The sequence below is a fragment of the Microchirus variegatus genome, assembly GCF_963457635.1.
Source record: "Microchirus variegatus genome assembly, chromosome: 2".
In the NCBI taxonomy this organism is placed as follows: domain Eukaryota; kingdom Metazoa; phylum Chordata; class Actinopteri; order Pleuronectiformes; family Soleidae; genus Microchirus; species Microchirus variegatus.
The window spans coordinates 1,515,511-1,529,330 of NC_139803.1; the positions used below are offsets into that span (position 1 = coordinate 1,515,511).

At 41.2% G+C, this 13,820-nt stretch overlaps 2 protein-coding genes across 2 annotated transcripts; one reads left to right on the top strand and one right to left on the bottom strand.

The window, feature by feature from the left end:
* Nucleotides 1–191: 191 nt before the first annotated feature.
* On the bottom strand, nucleotides 192–4,273 carry mrps12 (mitochondrial ribosomal protein S12). The gene is made up of 3 exons (XM_083910163.1): nucleotides 4,122–4,273; nucleotides 2,848–2,902; nucleotides 192–689 (listed from the first exon to the last, which is right to left on the bottom strand). The coding sequence occupies exons 2-3, from the start codon at nucleotides 2,894–2,896 to the stop codon at nucleotides 307–309; spliced, it is 432 nt and encodes a 143-aa protein (XP_083766289.1). The 5' UTR covers nucleotides 2,897–2,902; nucleotides 4,122–4,273; the 3' UTR covers nucleotides 192–306.
* A 1,596-nt stretch (nucleotides 4,274–5,869) lies between these two features.
* LOC310944583 (ectonucleotide pyrophosphatase/phosphodiesterase family member 7) lies at nucleotides 5,870–13,439 on the top strand (the record flags this gene model as incomplete). Its single annotated transcript, XM_083910384.1, has 4 exons — nucleotides 5,870–6,113; nucleotides 9,765–10,531; nucleotides 12,003–12,294; nucleotides 13,375–13,439. The coding sequence occupies 4 exons, from the start codon at nucleotides 5,870–5,872 to the stop codon at nucleotides 13,437–13,439; spliced, it is 1,368 nt and encodes a 455-aa protein (XP_083766510.1).
* Between the last annotated feature and the right edge of the window lie 381 nt (nucleotides 13,440–13,820).

Genomic DNA, 13,820 nt, shown 5'->3' on the forward strand with positions numbered 1-13,820 from the left:
ATGGGCACAGACGGTGTGTGAAACACCCTGCAGTATTGACCATCTTGCCCAAAGTGACCACACGAGGCAGCATAGGACCAGCAGCTTCCTGTGTCCCTGTGAGCTAAAATCACTGGTTTTCTCCATGGGCTTTGGTGTGGCGGAATGAGTATATTTAACATTAACACACAGTTTTGTTGTCACGATGCATCTTTATTGTGATATTTACAGTTCAAGTGATATTTAAAGTTCACCGATGACATCACACACACACACAGTCCGTTGTTAGAGTCGCTACCGTGGCGACTCCGCCCCTCCGCGCGCTCACTATTGTTTCTTCTTGACCACGTGAGCACAGTCGTATTTCCCTCGCACCACTTTGAGCTTGACGCCCGGCAGGTCCTGCGTCCGTCCGCCCTCCACCAGCACCACGTTGTGCTCCTGCAGGTTGTGTCCTTCTCCCGGGATGAAAACCACCGCCTCCTTCCCGTTGGAGAGGCGCACGCGGGCGCACTTCCTGTTGGCCGAGTTGGGCTTCTTGGGCTTCCGGATCATGGTCTTCAGGATCACGGCTTTGAGCTGCGGGCGGCCGAACGTGGCGCCGAGGGTCTTGGGAGGCACTTTGGGTTTGCCCTGCCTGTGCATCTGGTTGAGGGTGGCCATCGTCCTGGAGAGGAGGGGGCGTGGCCACACTGAGGCATGATGGGACGCTGAGGAGAGAACAAAAACAAAACAAAAATTGCGTTTTCTTTTGAGGCCGAGTCGCACATAGTTTTTTTCCGATTTGAACCAAACTCGGTACACTTGTTGTTCTCATGGTTCCAAACACATTTCTAACATACTTCCATTAGCTCCGCCCACCCAGATGTCGGCCATTTTGGAAAAAAAACTAAAAAAATGGCTAGTCTAAACATTTGAACCAACTGGGCCTAGCACGTTTGAGCTAGGCGCGTCAAACTCGGTACACGTGTTCTCGACGAGTTAAGGATTAAAAGTTTTTAAGAGATTTTCTCCACGTCAAAAGGCGTGGCCTCAGCGCTGCGACAAATTTGACGTTAAAATGGCACGTCGTAAAACAGGTGTGATAACGTGTCTGTTGTTTACTACTCAAGTGATTTCTTTTTTGAATTAAAAAAATAAAAAAAGGGTGAATTCTAAGCAGTGAATAATGATTCTGACCGTGGGTTAATCTGTTGATTATTTGCTAATTTGTTAATATCAGAAAAATGTTTCTAAAACCTCAAAATAGTTTTGTTCCTATAAACCAAATATTCTGTTTGTTTTATGGTGCAAAGAAAGCAACCGAAACATGAAAATATTCACATTTAAGAAGCTGAAAAATGACAGAAACGTGAAAATATTCACATTTAAGAAGCTGAAAAATGACAGAAACGTGAAAATATTCACATTTAAGAAGCTGAAAAATGACAGAAACATGAAAATATTCACATTTAAGAAGCTGAAAAATTAAAAAAGAAACTTAAAAATATTCACATTTAAGAAGCTGAAAAATTACAGAAACGTGAAAATATTCACATTTAAGAAGCTGAAAAATGACAGAAACGTGAAAATATTCACATTTAAGAAGCTGAAAAATGACAGAAACGTGAAAATATTCACATTTAAGAAGCTGAAAAATGACAGAAACGTGAAAATATTCACATTTAAGAAGCTGAAAAATGACAGAAACGTGAAAATATTCGCATTTAAGAAGCTGAAAAATGACAGAAACGTGAAAATATTCACATTTAAGAAGCTGAAAAATGACAGAAACGTGAAAATATTCACATTTAAGAAGCTGAAAAATGACAGAAACATGAAAATATTCACATTTAAGAAGCTGAAAAATTAAAAAAGAAACTTAAAAATATTCACATTTAAGAAGCTGAAAAATTACAGAAACGTGAAAATATTCACATTTAAGAAGCTGAAAAATGACAGAAACGTGAAAATATTCACATTTAAGAAGCTGAAAAATGACAGAAACGTGAAAATATTCACATTTAAGAAGCTGAAAAATGACAGAAACATGAAAATATTCACATTTAAGAAGCTGAAAAATTAAAAAAGAAACTTAAAAATATTCACATTTAAGAAGCTGAAAAATTACAGAAACGTGAAAATATTCACATTTAAGAAGCTGAAAAATGACAGAAACGTGAAAATATTCACATTTAAGAAGCTGAAAAATGACAGAAACGTGAAAATATTCACATTTAAGAAGCTGAAAAATGACAGAAACGTGAAAATATTCACATTTAAGAAGCTGAAAAATTAAAAAAGAAACTTAAAAATATTCACATTTAAGAAGCTGAAAAATTACAGAAACGTGAAAATATTCACATTTAAGAAGCTGAAAAATGACAGAAACGTGAAAATATTCACATTTAAGAAGCTGAAAAATGACAGAAACGTGAAAATATTCACATTTAAGAAGCTGAAAAATTACAGAAACGTGAAAATATTCACATTTAAGAAGCTGAAAAATTAAAAAAGAAACTTAAAAATATTCACATTTAAGAAGCTGAAAAATGACAGAAACGTGAAAATATTCACATTTAAGAAGCTGAAAAATTACAGAAACATGAAAATATTCACATTTAAGAAGCTGAGAAATCTAATGAAAATTACTGGTTTGATTGATTATCAAAATAGTTTGCGATTCAGTTAGTGATAATTTAATCATCGTTGCAGTTCATCATTGAACCATAATAAACAAAAAGTCCTGAAAGTGAGACCATAACACACTGATGAAAGTCTGGCTAACTCGTTAAACCCGACTCTGACAGATTTAACTCAGAGTTCAGAATCATGTCAAAACTGCACCAGGACTTGTGTTGTCTGTGGTGCAGCTGCAGAAAGACTCACCCTGAAAGAGTGACGTGAGCAGAGGCCTCAGGTTCCACAGCGACGACATCACAGACTGAAACACAGACACTAGAGGGTCAAACTCAAGCACTTTCAAGGTCATTATCACTATAAACGCAATAAAATAACCACATTTCAACATCAACATGCTTGTTTTGGTATTGAATGGTGTGCACTTTGGAATTAAAAACAATTACGATGCAAATGATATACAACGAACGTCAATAACAACAATTAAACATGTCTTTATTATGTACTGTATAATGAAATGCATTTGATAATGTGATGAATATAAATGAATGTAATATTATTCTAATAAATGATTGCAAACTACTTGTAACTTACTTTATTCCTTCATGAAACTATTCAGTCACTTTTTAGACTAAATAACAACATAAAAATACATTCAAGCACTTTTATAAACTTTGTTCTACGGCACATTTAAAAAAACAAAAGTACAACAACAAGACCATAAACTCTTGAGCAAATCATGATAATAAAAAAGGTACAAAAGTAAAATATTAAAGTAGTTAAGTTGTAAAAAAAAAAAAATCTAATGAGATCCATTGCAATAAACATGTGAAGTCCAGAGAGAAGAGGTGAGTTTTTAAAGTGATTTAAAATGTAAAAGTCGTGATGGTAGATTTATTTTGAAGGGATAAATCAAATCTACAACTTAGAACAAGTTAAAGAAAAGATTCTGTCAGAGATAATTTCTGTGTTGGATTATTTCTATTATTTATTCAAATTGCTCATTTACTGCCAATAAAGGTGTTTATATTATTATTATGGAAGTGTCGTTTTTAGACACTATTTAGAGCCAGTTACTGTTTGAAACGTGTAAAAGTGCAGTAGTTTGATGGTCTATGGTTTAACACGGAGACGAGTCGCTACTTAAAAACCTGAAAATCATATTAATGTCAATGTCGTGAAACAAAAAACATCGGTGCCGATGTAAAGAGTGACCTGTGATGATAAACATCAGGGGTCAAGTGTTTGCTCATGGGTCGCATTCAGCTTCCTGAAGAGCTGTCAATCTAAAATGTCAGCTTTTATGAATGGAGTCTCGTCTTCGGTTTGGAGCAGCGAAAGAAAACAGAAGCGGACGTGACTGCATTTCACGCGCAGCTTTTATACAACGTACATATTTTAAAAAAACATGAGGCTACGTGCTAATGCTAACTCCTGCCCGTGTTTCCCCGTCTATCGGCTAGCTCGATGCTAGCAGCTAAGACACACCGCAGAGGTGATTATGAGTGTTTTTATCCACAAACCTGCTCAAACTGCGCCGAAGTTCCCGTGGGGAAAAAAATCCCGCGAAGATAAACTTCAAAAACAGAAAAAAAAAAAAATCTGAATATGTTTATTGCATTTTTAAACAGAGAAAACTCAACCAAATACTTCACATCTCAACGTGAGGGTCAGAACCTCTCGTCACCCGGAAGTACTCATCGAAAAGTATACTTCCTGTTCCGTCTTCCGCCCTAAAAAATAAGAGTCGTGTTTGTTTTATCAGCGAAAATAAACAAGTAAAACAAACATCACAACAACATTTAAAACATTAAATTATCGCAAACAGTTGACTTTTATAACAAATACATTCACTTTGAAACACATTATCTGGAAAATCGTTAACGCATAATTATAAGACGACAAGAAAACATTTTTATTATTATTTAAAATGAAATCATTTTATTGTTATTTGTGAAATGATTAACTGAGAAAATAAAGAATTAATCTGATAACATGTTTATTATCAATGTTCACTTAGTAATAAACTTTAATATCGTAATAGTGTGTGTGAGTCATTTAATGATACATTAACTGATGAAGGACATATTTTTAATGACAGTATACGTATTACTATACACAGTACCTTCATTGTACATGTTCTTTTCTCTGACAGTACCTGTACCTCCTAGTACTTTTGTGACAGTACCTGTACCTCCTGGTACTTTTGATGTGGATGATGTAGTACTGTTGTAGTGTTACTGTTGTAGTACTGATGTAGTACTTGTGTTACTGATGTAGTACTGATGTAGTACTCCTGTTACTGAAGTAGTACTGAGGTAGTACTGATGTAGTACTCCTGTTACTGAAGTAGTACTGACGTAGTACTGATGTAGTACTGGTGTTACTGAAGTAGTACTGACGTAGTACTGATGTAGTACTGATGTAGTACTGGTGTTACTGATGTCGTACTGTTGTAGTACTGCTGTAGTACTCCTGTTACTGAAGTAGTACTGATGTAGTACTGATGTAGTACTGGTGTTACTGATGTCGTACTGTTGTAGTACTGCTGTAGTACTCCTGTTACTGAAGTAGTACTGACGTAGTACTGATGTCGTACTTGCGTTACTGATGTAGTACTGGTGTTACTGAAGTAGTACTGACGTAGTACTGATGTAGTACTGGTGTTACTGATGTCGTACTGTTGTAGTACTGATGTAGTACTCCTGTTTCTGAAGTAGTACTGATGTAGTACTGATGTAGTCCTGTTGTAGTACTGTTGTAGTAGTGTTGTAGTACTGATGTAGTACTGTTGTAGTACTGTTGTAGTACTGATGTAGTACTGTTGTAGTACTGTTGTAGTACTGTAAACCAGGTTTATCTCTGGTCTTCAGGTCAGTTACTGTTGCAGTACTGTTGTAGTACTGTTGTAGTACTGTTGTAGTACTGTTGTAGTACTGTTGTAGTACTGTTGTAGTACTGTTGTAGTACTGTAAACCAGGTTTATCTCTGGTCTTCAGGTCAGTTACTGTTGTAGTACTGTTGTAGTACTGTTGTTGTACTGATGTAGTACTGTTGTAGTACTGTTGTAGTACTGTTGTTGTACTGATGTAGTACTGTTGTAGTACTGTAAACCAGGTTTATCTCTGGTCTTCCGGATCAAACTTCTCGTCCTTCACCTTCAGGTTCAGCTGATCTCTATCACGGAGCCGGGGTTACACATTAACCTAAGGTGTGTGTGTGTGTGTGTTATTAAGTGAGTGTGTGAGCGTGAGCTGCTTCAGTCTGGACGATGACGAAGACGTCGGAGCTTCTCGTGGTCGTGGTGGTCGTCGTGGCGACGGCGGCGATGGCGATGGCGTCTCCGAGCAGAAACAAACTGCTGCTGGTTTCCTTCGACGGCTTCAGGTGGAACTACGACCAGGACGTGGTCACTCCACACCTGGACCAGGTCTCTGTGGACGGGGTCAAGGCCAAGTTCATCACGCCGCCCATGCTGACCATGACGTCACCGTCACACTTCACCACCATCACCGGTAACTGCTGGACATCCCATAATACTAATAATGAGAAAAAGGGAGAAAAACGGTTAAAAACACACATTTTACTTCATTCAGTCCTTAACTTTTTCAACGTTTTATCGACGTTAACTCGTGTTACCTGTAGTAATAATATTACTACATAATATATACTGCTACTAATAATAATGATAATGGGAGATAAAGTACATATACCAGTGTATAAAAACTTTCGTATGATAAGAGAAATCACAAAATTTCAAAATTTCAATGATAATTGAAAACTGTATATACTGTGTATATATACTGTATATATACTGTGTATATATACTGTATATATACTGTGTATATATACATATACCACTGTGTATAAAACTGTTGTACGATAAAAGAAATCACAACATTTCAATGATAATGGAAAACTGTATATATATATATAGTATATATACACAGTATATATACTATATATATACTGTGTATATATACATTTTATATACTGTTTATATACTGTATATATACTGTATATATATACATATACCACTGTGTATAAAAACTGTTGTACGATAAGAGAAATCACAAAATTTCAAAATTTCAATGATAATTGAAAACTGTATATACTGTGTATATATACTGTATATATACTGTATATATACATACTGTATATATACATATACCACTGTGTATAAAACTGTTGTACGATAAAAGAAATCACAACATTTCAATGATAATTGAAAACTGTATATCTATATATACAGTATATATACACAGTATATATACTATATATACTGTGTATATATACATTTTATTTACTGTATATATACATATACCACTGTGTATAAAAACTGTTGTACGATAAGAGAAATCACAAAATTTCAAAATTTCAATGATAATTCAATAATTTTACATGGAATTTAAACTTTATCGACGCCTCAAACTAATGTCCGGATTATTTTGTGGATTATTTGAACTAAAACGACGAAGTGTGAATAATCTCATACGAACGCAGTAAATGTTTCACGCGGACGCTGCAATAATAATAATTATCAATCGTTCGTTATCGTCTTATCGTTTTATCTGCGCCTGAGATTAGATAAAATCCAGAAAGTCCAAAGGAAAAACATCAGGTTATGAAGACGTATAATCTGAGTTTACGACGAGACGGACGTCGTCAACGTCATCGTTGAGCTCGTAAAGTGAGACTGAAGACGCAACGTGTGGAAGAACGTGTGGGAGAACGTGTGGAAGAACGTGTGGGAGAACGTGTGGAAGAACGTGTGGAAGAACGTGTGGGAGAACGTGTGGGAGAACGTGTGGAAGAACGTGTGGAAGAACGTGTGGGAGAACGTGTGGAAGAACGTGTGGAAGAACGTGTGGGAGAACGTGTGGGAGAACGTGTGGAAGAACGTGTGGAAGAACGTGTGGGAGAACGTGTGGGAGAACGTGTGGAAGAACGTGTGGGAGAACGTGTGGAAGAACGTGTGGAAGAACGTGTGGGAGAACGTGTGGAAGAACGTGTGGGAGAACGTGTGGGAGAACGTGGAAGAACGTGTGGGAGAACGTGTGGGAGAACGTGTGGGAGAACGTGTGGGAGAAGGTGTGGGAGAACGTGTGGAAGAACGTGTGGGAGAACGTGTGGAAGAACGTGTGGAAGAACGTGTGGGAGAACGTGTGGAAGAACGTGTGGAAGAACGTGTGGGAGAACGTGTGGGAGAACGTGTGGAAGAACGTGTGGAAGAACGTGTGGGAGAACGTGTGGGAGAACGTGTGGAAGAACGTGTGGGAGAACGTGTGGGAGAACGTGTGGAAGAACGTGTGGAAGAACGTGTGGGAGAACGTGTGGGAGAACGTGTGGAAGAACGTGTGGGAGAACGTGTGGAAGAACGTGTGGAAGAACGTGTGGGAGAACGTGTGGAAGAACGTGTGGGAGAACGTGTGGGAGAACGTGGAAGAACGTGTGGGAGAACGTGTGGGAGAACGTGTGGGAGAAGGTGTGGGAGAACGTGTGGGAGAACGTGTGGGAGAACGTGTGGAAGAACGTGTGGAAGAACGTATGGGAGAACGTGTGGAAGAACGTGTGGAAGAACGTGTGGAAGAACGTGTGGGAGAACGTGTGGGAGAACGTGTGGGAGAACGTGTGGAAGAACTTGTGGAAGAAAACGTGTGGGAGAACGTGTGGGAGAACGTGTGGGAGAACGTGTGGGAGAACGTGTGGAAGAACTTGTGGAAGAACGTGTGGGAGAACGTGTGGAAGAACGTGTGGGAGAACGTGTGGGAGAACGTGTGGAAGAACGTGTGGGAGAACGTGTGGAAGAACGTGTGGAAGAACGTGTGGGAGAACGTGTGGGAGAACGTGTGGAAGAACGTGTGGGAGAACGTGTGGAAGAACGTGTGGAAGAACTTGTGGAAGAAAACGTGTGGGAGAACGTGTGGGAGAACGTGTGGGAGAACGTGTGGGAGAACGTGTGGAAGAACTTGTGGAAGAACGTGTGGGAGAACGTGTGGAAGAACGTGTGGGAGAACGTGTGGGAGAACGTGTGGAAGAACGTGTGGGAGAACGTGTGGAAGAACGTGTGGAAGAACGTGTGGGAGAACGTGTGGGAGAACGTGTGGAAGAACGTGTGGGAGAACGTGTGGAAGAACGTGTGGGAGAACGTGTGGGAGAACGTGTGGGAGAACTTGTGGAAGAAAACGTGTGGGAGAACGTGTGGGAGAACGTGTGGAAGAACGTGTGGGAGAACGTGTGGGAGAACGTGTGGAAGAACTTGTGGAAGAACGTGTGGGAGAACGTGTGGAAGAACGTGTGGGAGAACGTGTGGGAGAACGTGTGGAAGAACGTGTGGAAGAAGGTGTGGAAGAACGTGTGGGAGAATGTGTGGAAGAACGTGTGGAAGAACGTGTGGGAGAACGTGTGGAAGAACGTGTGGAAGAACGTGTGGGAGAACGTATGGGAGAACGTGTGGAAGCACACGTGGAAGAACGCTCTGGAAGAACGCACTGGAAGAACGCTCTGGAAGAACACGGAACGTGGAAGAACCCGTGGAAGAACGTGTGGAATAGCCACCAGGGGGCTTGCTCCAACTTGGCACGCTGGCACGCCAAGTTCCCTCGGTATCGGACCTTTTGGATGTCGTCCCCCGTGTCTGAGTTGGTTTCCTCCCACCATCAAAACGCGTTAGCATGTTGCGCACATTGGGTCAGGTTGGTCCGAACCTTCCATCTGACCTCTTCCATTCCAACTTTGGCCGTTAGCGGAGGGTTCCCCGATTAGAAGTCCTGCCAGGTCAAGGGCCGGGCTACCACTGAGCAAGGCACTCAATCCTCATTCCGGGGGGGCCACAGCCACAGGGGGGCCTCAGCCAGTGTGGTTAGCCTGAATAAGTGGAAGTGTTGTATCGTGAAGGAGATCCGACAGGAAGAACCTCTGCCAAATCAAATCTAACCCCCAGGTCTTCTGCTGTGGCGCCCCCTAGAGAACGTCAACGAGGTGTCGGGAGGCTTAAAATCAGGCGTTCGGATTGTGATGGCTGATTTTTGACTTCCTGTGTTACTGTTGTAGTTTTGATGCAGTACTGTTGTAGTACTGATGTAGTACTGATGCAGTACTGATGTAGTACTGATGTAGTACTGGTGTTACTGTTGTAGTACTGACGTTGACTTCCTGTGTGTCAGGCCGGTGGGTGGAGGATCACGAGGTCGTCCACAACATGATGTTCGACGCCAAGACAAACCTGAAGCTTCCTCACAGAGTGACTCTGTCCAAGTCCAGCTGGTGGGACAATGGCGTCCTGCCGTTGTGGATCACCGCGCAGAACCAGGGTCTGAAAACGGCTTCCTTCTACTTCCCAGGAGGTGGCGCCAACTACAGCGGCCAGGGGGTGAACCGGGCGGTGGTGGAGCCGCACTTCCTCAACGACAGCGAGACCAAGTGGCAAGAGAACGTGGACAAAGTGATGAGCTGGTTCTCAGAAGAAAACTTCGACCTGGTGACGCTGTACTACGGCGAGCCGGACAGAGTGGGCCACGCCAAAGGCCCGGGTTCCGACGACAGGAAGAGGATCGTGGAGCAGATCGACCGCACCATCGGTTACATGAGGGAGGCCATGGATCGGCACAACCTCGCCGACAACCTCAACGTCATCATCACCTCCGACCACGGCATGACCGACATCAAGAAGAGACCCCTGGTGGACGAGATCGTCCTCCAGAAATACCTGAACCTGCTGCAGCTCGCCAGCTTTGAGATCCTGGACTACGGCGGGTTCGGGATCCTGACGCCGCGGCCGGGGAAGGAGCAGCAGGTTTATGACGCTCTGTCCAGAGCGCCCAATCTGACGGTCTACAAGAAAGACGAGCTTCCCGAGGACTTCCACCTCAAGAGGAGTAAACGCTTGCCTCCCATCGTGATCGTCGCCGATCTGGGATTCAACCTGAACTCGGTGAGTTTCACCTTAAAAGTCCGATTTTAGTCAGACTAAAGCCCAATTTATACTTCTGCGTAAAGTGCTCTGCGTAGGCTACGTAGAGACTCTGCGTCGACGCAGAGACTGTCGAAGAGCCTCTGCGTCGTCTCCGGGTGCACGAAATATTTTTTAAGTGTCCGTCACTCCGTCAAGGGACAACGGAGACGGCAAGAGCTGCGATTGGTCCTCAGGACAGGCCGAGCTAAGCTGCTCTGTGCCGGCTCTCAGTGCGCACCGGGCGTCCTGACAGAGGCGGAGCTGATCACCGCCGATAACGCCGCTGCCGAACTATAAATACGTCATATCTATACACACACAGCACGTGTTTAGACTCTAAATGGCCAATTTCTCGCCTCAAATTATCTTAAAACTGCGTTCCGTCACACAGAAAAGTGAGAAACGGCCACTGTTTCAACAACAACAGTCTTTCTCTCTCTTTCTTTCTCGGACGCCATTGCTCACTGTAGCCAGAAGCACAACAACCTTGTGCAGCGACCCCTACTGATCGGGCGGGAAATTGCAGCGAGTGTCCGTCACCACGACGCAGAAGTATAAATGCTCGAGGCGTCTCCGTGGTGACGCAGACGGATAACGCATACGCAGTCGGAGAAGTATAATGTGGCCTTAAGACAATAATTTCTTAACATCACGTAAACTTGTTAGTCCCACTAATATCCAGCTAGTCTTAGTCGGACTAACGTACCTGGATAATGTGATTCATAGTCCAATTAGTCCTACATGTATACCCTTAATCGGACTAACGTACCTAGATAATGTGATTCATAGTCCCATTAGTCCTACATGTATACCCTTAGTCGGACTAACATACCCGGATAATGTGATTCACGGTCCGAATAGCCCTACGTGTATACCCGTAGTCAGAATAACATACCCGGATAATGTGATTCATAGTCCGATTAGACCTACATATATACCCTTAGTCGGACTGACGTACCCTTAGTCGGACTAACGTACCTGTATAATGTGATTCATAGTCCGATTAGTCCTACATGTATAGTGTTAGTCGGACTAACGTACCTGTATAATGTGATTCATAGGCCGATTAGTCCTACATGTATAGTCTTAGTCGGACTAACGTACCTGGATAATGTGATTCATAGTCCGAATAGTCCTACACGTATACTCTTAGTCGGACTAACGTACCTGGATAATGTGATTCATAGTCCGATTAGTCCTACATGTATAGTCTTAGTCGGACTAACGTACCTGTATAATGTGATTCATAGTCCGATTAGTCCTACATGTATAGTCTTAGTCGGACTAACGTACCTGGATAATGTGATTCATAGTCCGATTAGTCCTACACGTATACCCTTAGTCGGACTTGGAGTTCACGCTTGATGCCATCAGTTCTGGCTTAGCATGAACATTAGCAACTCATGCTACAAAGTCGGCCATGACGCTAACACCTTTTGTTTCCCGCCAGAGATTCATCGTCTACGTGAACAAAGGCGACCACGGCTTCCACAACGCGGAGATGGACATGAAGATGATCTTCAGAGCGTTCGGACCCGACTTCAAGAAGAACTTCCTGTCGGAGCCGTTCGACAGCGTCCACATTTACGCGCTGATGTGCGAGCTGCTGCAGATACAACCGGCGCCGCACAACGGCTCGCTAGCGGTGACGGAGAAGATGCTGCTGCGCAGTGGTGAGGAGGGGAACTGCATGTGTCAGATCATTACATATGTGACGGCCCATGAATTCAAGTACTTCAAAAGTACTTCATATACCACAGTACTTCTCAGATAATCAGATTACTATAATGACACATTCCACGGTACTAAATCAGATTACTTCCTAGATCAAAGTACTTCATATTCTCCAGTCCTTCTTATATAATCAGATTACTTCTGAAATCAAAATACTTCATACATACAGTTCACCTCAGTACTTTTTATACAATCAGATTACTTCCTATATCAAAGTACTTCATATACTCCAGTCCTTCTTATATAATCAGATTACTTCCAATAGTAAAGTACTTCATATACTGCAGTACTTCTTATATAATCAGATTACTTCCTTATATCAGAAATCATCTGATTATATAAAAAGAAATATAATCAGATTACGTCCTATATCAAAGTACTTCATATATAATAAGATAACTTCTGATATCAAAGTACTTCATATATAATCAGATTACTTCCTATATCAAAGTACTTCATGTACTGCAGTACTTCTTATATAATCAGATTACTTCCTATATCAAAGTACTTCATATACTCCAATACTTCTTATATAATCAGATTACTTCATATATAATCAGATTACTTCATATATAATCAGATTACTTCCTATATCAAAGTACTTCATATACTCCAATACTTCATATATAATCAGATTACTTCCTATATCAAAGTACTTCATATACTGCAGTACTTCATATATAATCAGATTACTTCCTATATCAAAGTACTTCATATACTCCAATACTTCTTTTATAATCAGATTACTTCCTATATCAAAGTACTTCATATATAATCAGATTACTTCCTATATCAAAGTACTTCATATACTCCAATACTTCATATATAATCATATTACTTCCTATATCAAAGTACTTCATATACTGCAGTACTTCATATATAATCAGATTACTTCCTATATCAAAGTACTTCATATATAATCAGATTACTTCCTCGATCAGAATGCTTCATTTTACGCGGTAATTCCCATAAATCAGATTACTTCACATACTGGAGTACGGTCTCGTCATATAATCTCAGATTATTTCATATATCAAAGTACTCCTCGTGTAATCAGATTACTTCATGGGTGTGTCTGTTGTTTTCAGGAGGGTCAAAGGTCACGGCCTCCGTTTGTGCTGCTCTGCTGCTGCTGCTCTTCACCATCATCTGACTGATCCAGGACCAGGACTCAGGCTGATCCAGGACCAGGGTTCAGGCTGATCCAGGACCTGGACTCAGGCTGATCCAGGACCAGGATCAGTTCCTCTGAAACATCACGTCTCTGAATGATAAGACTTATTATAATATTTATCCATATCATTTATTTTTCTAATTCACTGGTTCATTAGGAGCAGATTCACCAGTTCAATCTTTTCTTTTAAATATATCATGTGACATTTTTGTGCATTAAAATATGTAAAAACAATGAGACTGATGTGTGTTATCTTCTTCTTCTTATGATATTGTGTTGAATGAGAGCCCCCTAGTGGCAGAAATGACATACTGCGACTTTAAATCCTTTTAAAAAAAACACAAAAGCCACAAACTGTGA

What these genes read in the sequence shown, in the direction of transcription:
- mrps12 (XM_083910163.1), bottom strand. Translation starts at nt 2,896, where the DNA reads ATGTCGTCGCTGTGGAACCTGAGGCCTCTGCTCACGTCACTCTTTCAG. An exon ending in GCTCACGTCACTCTTTCAGG is followed by an intron (nt 690 to 2,847) that starts GTGAGTCTTTCT and finishes TTCTCTCCTCAG; the next exon opens with CGTCCCATCATGCCTCAGTG.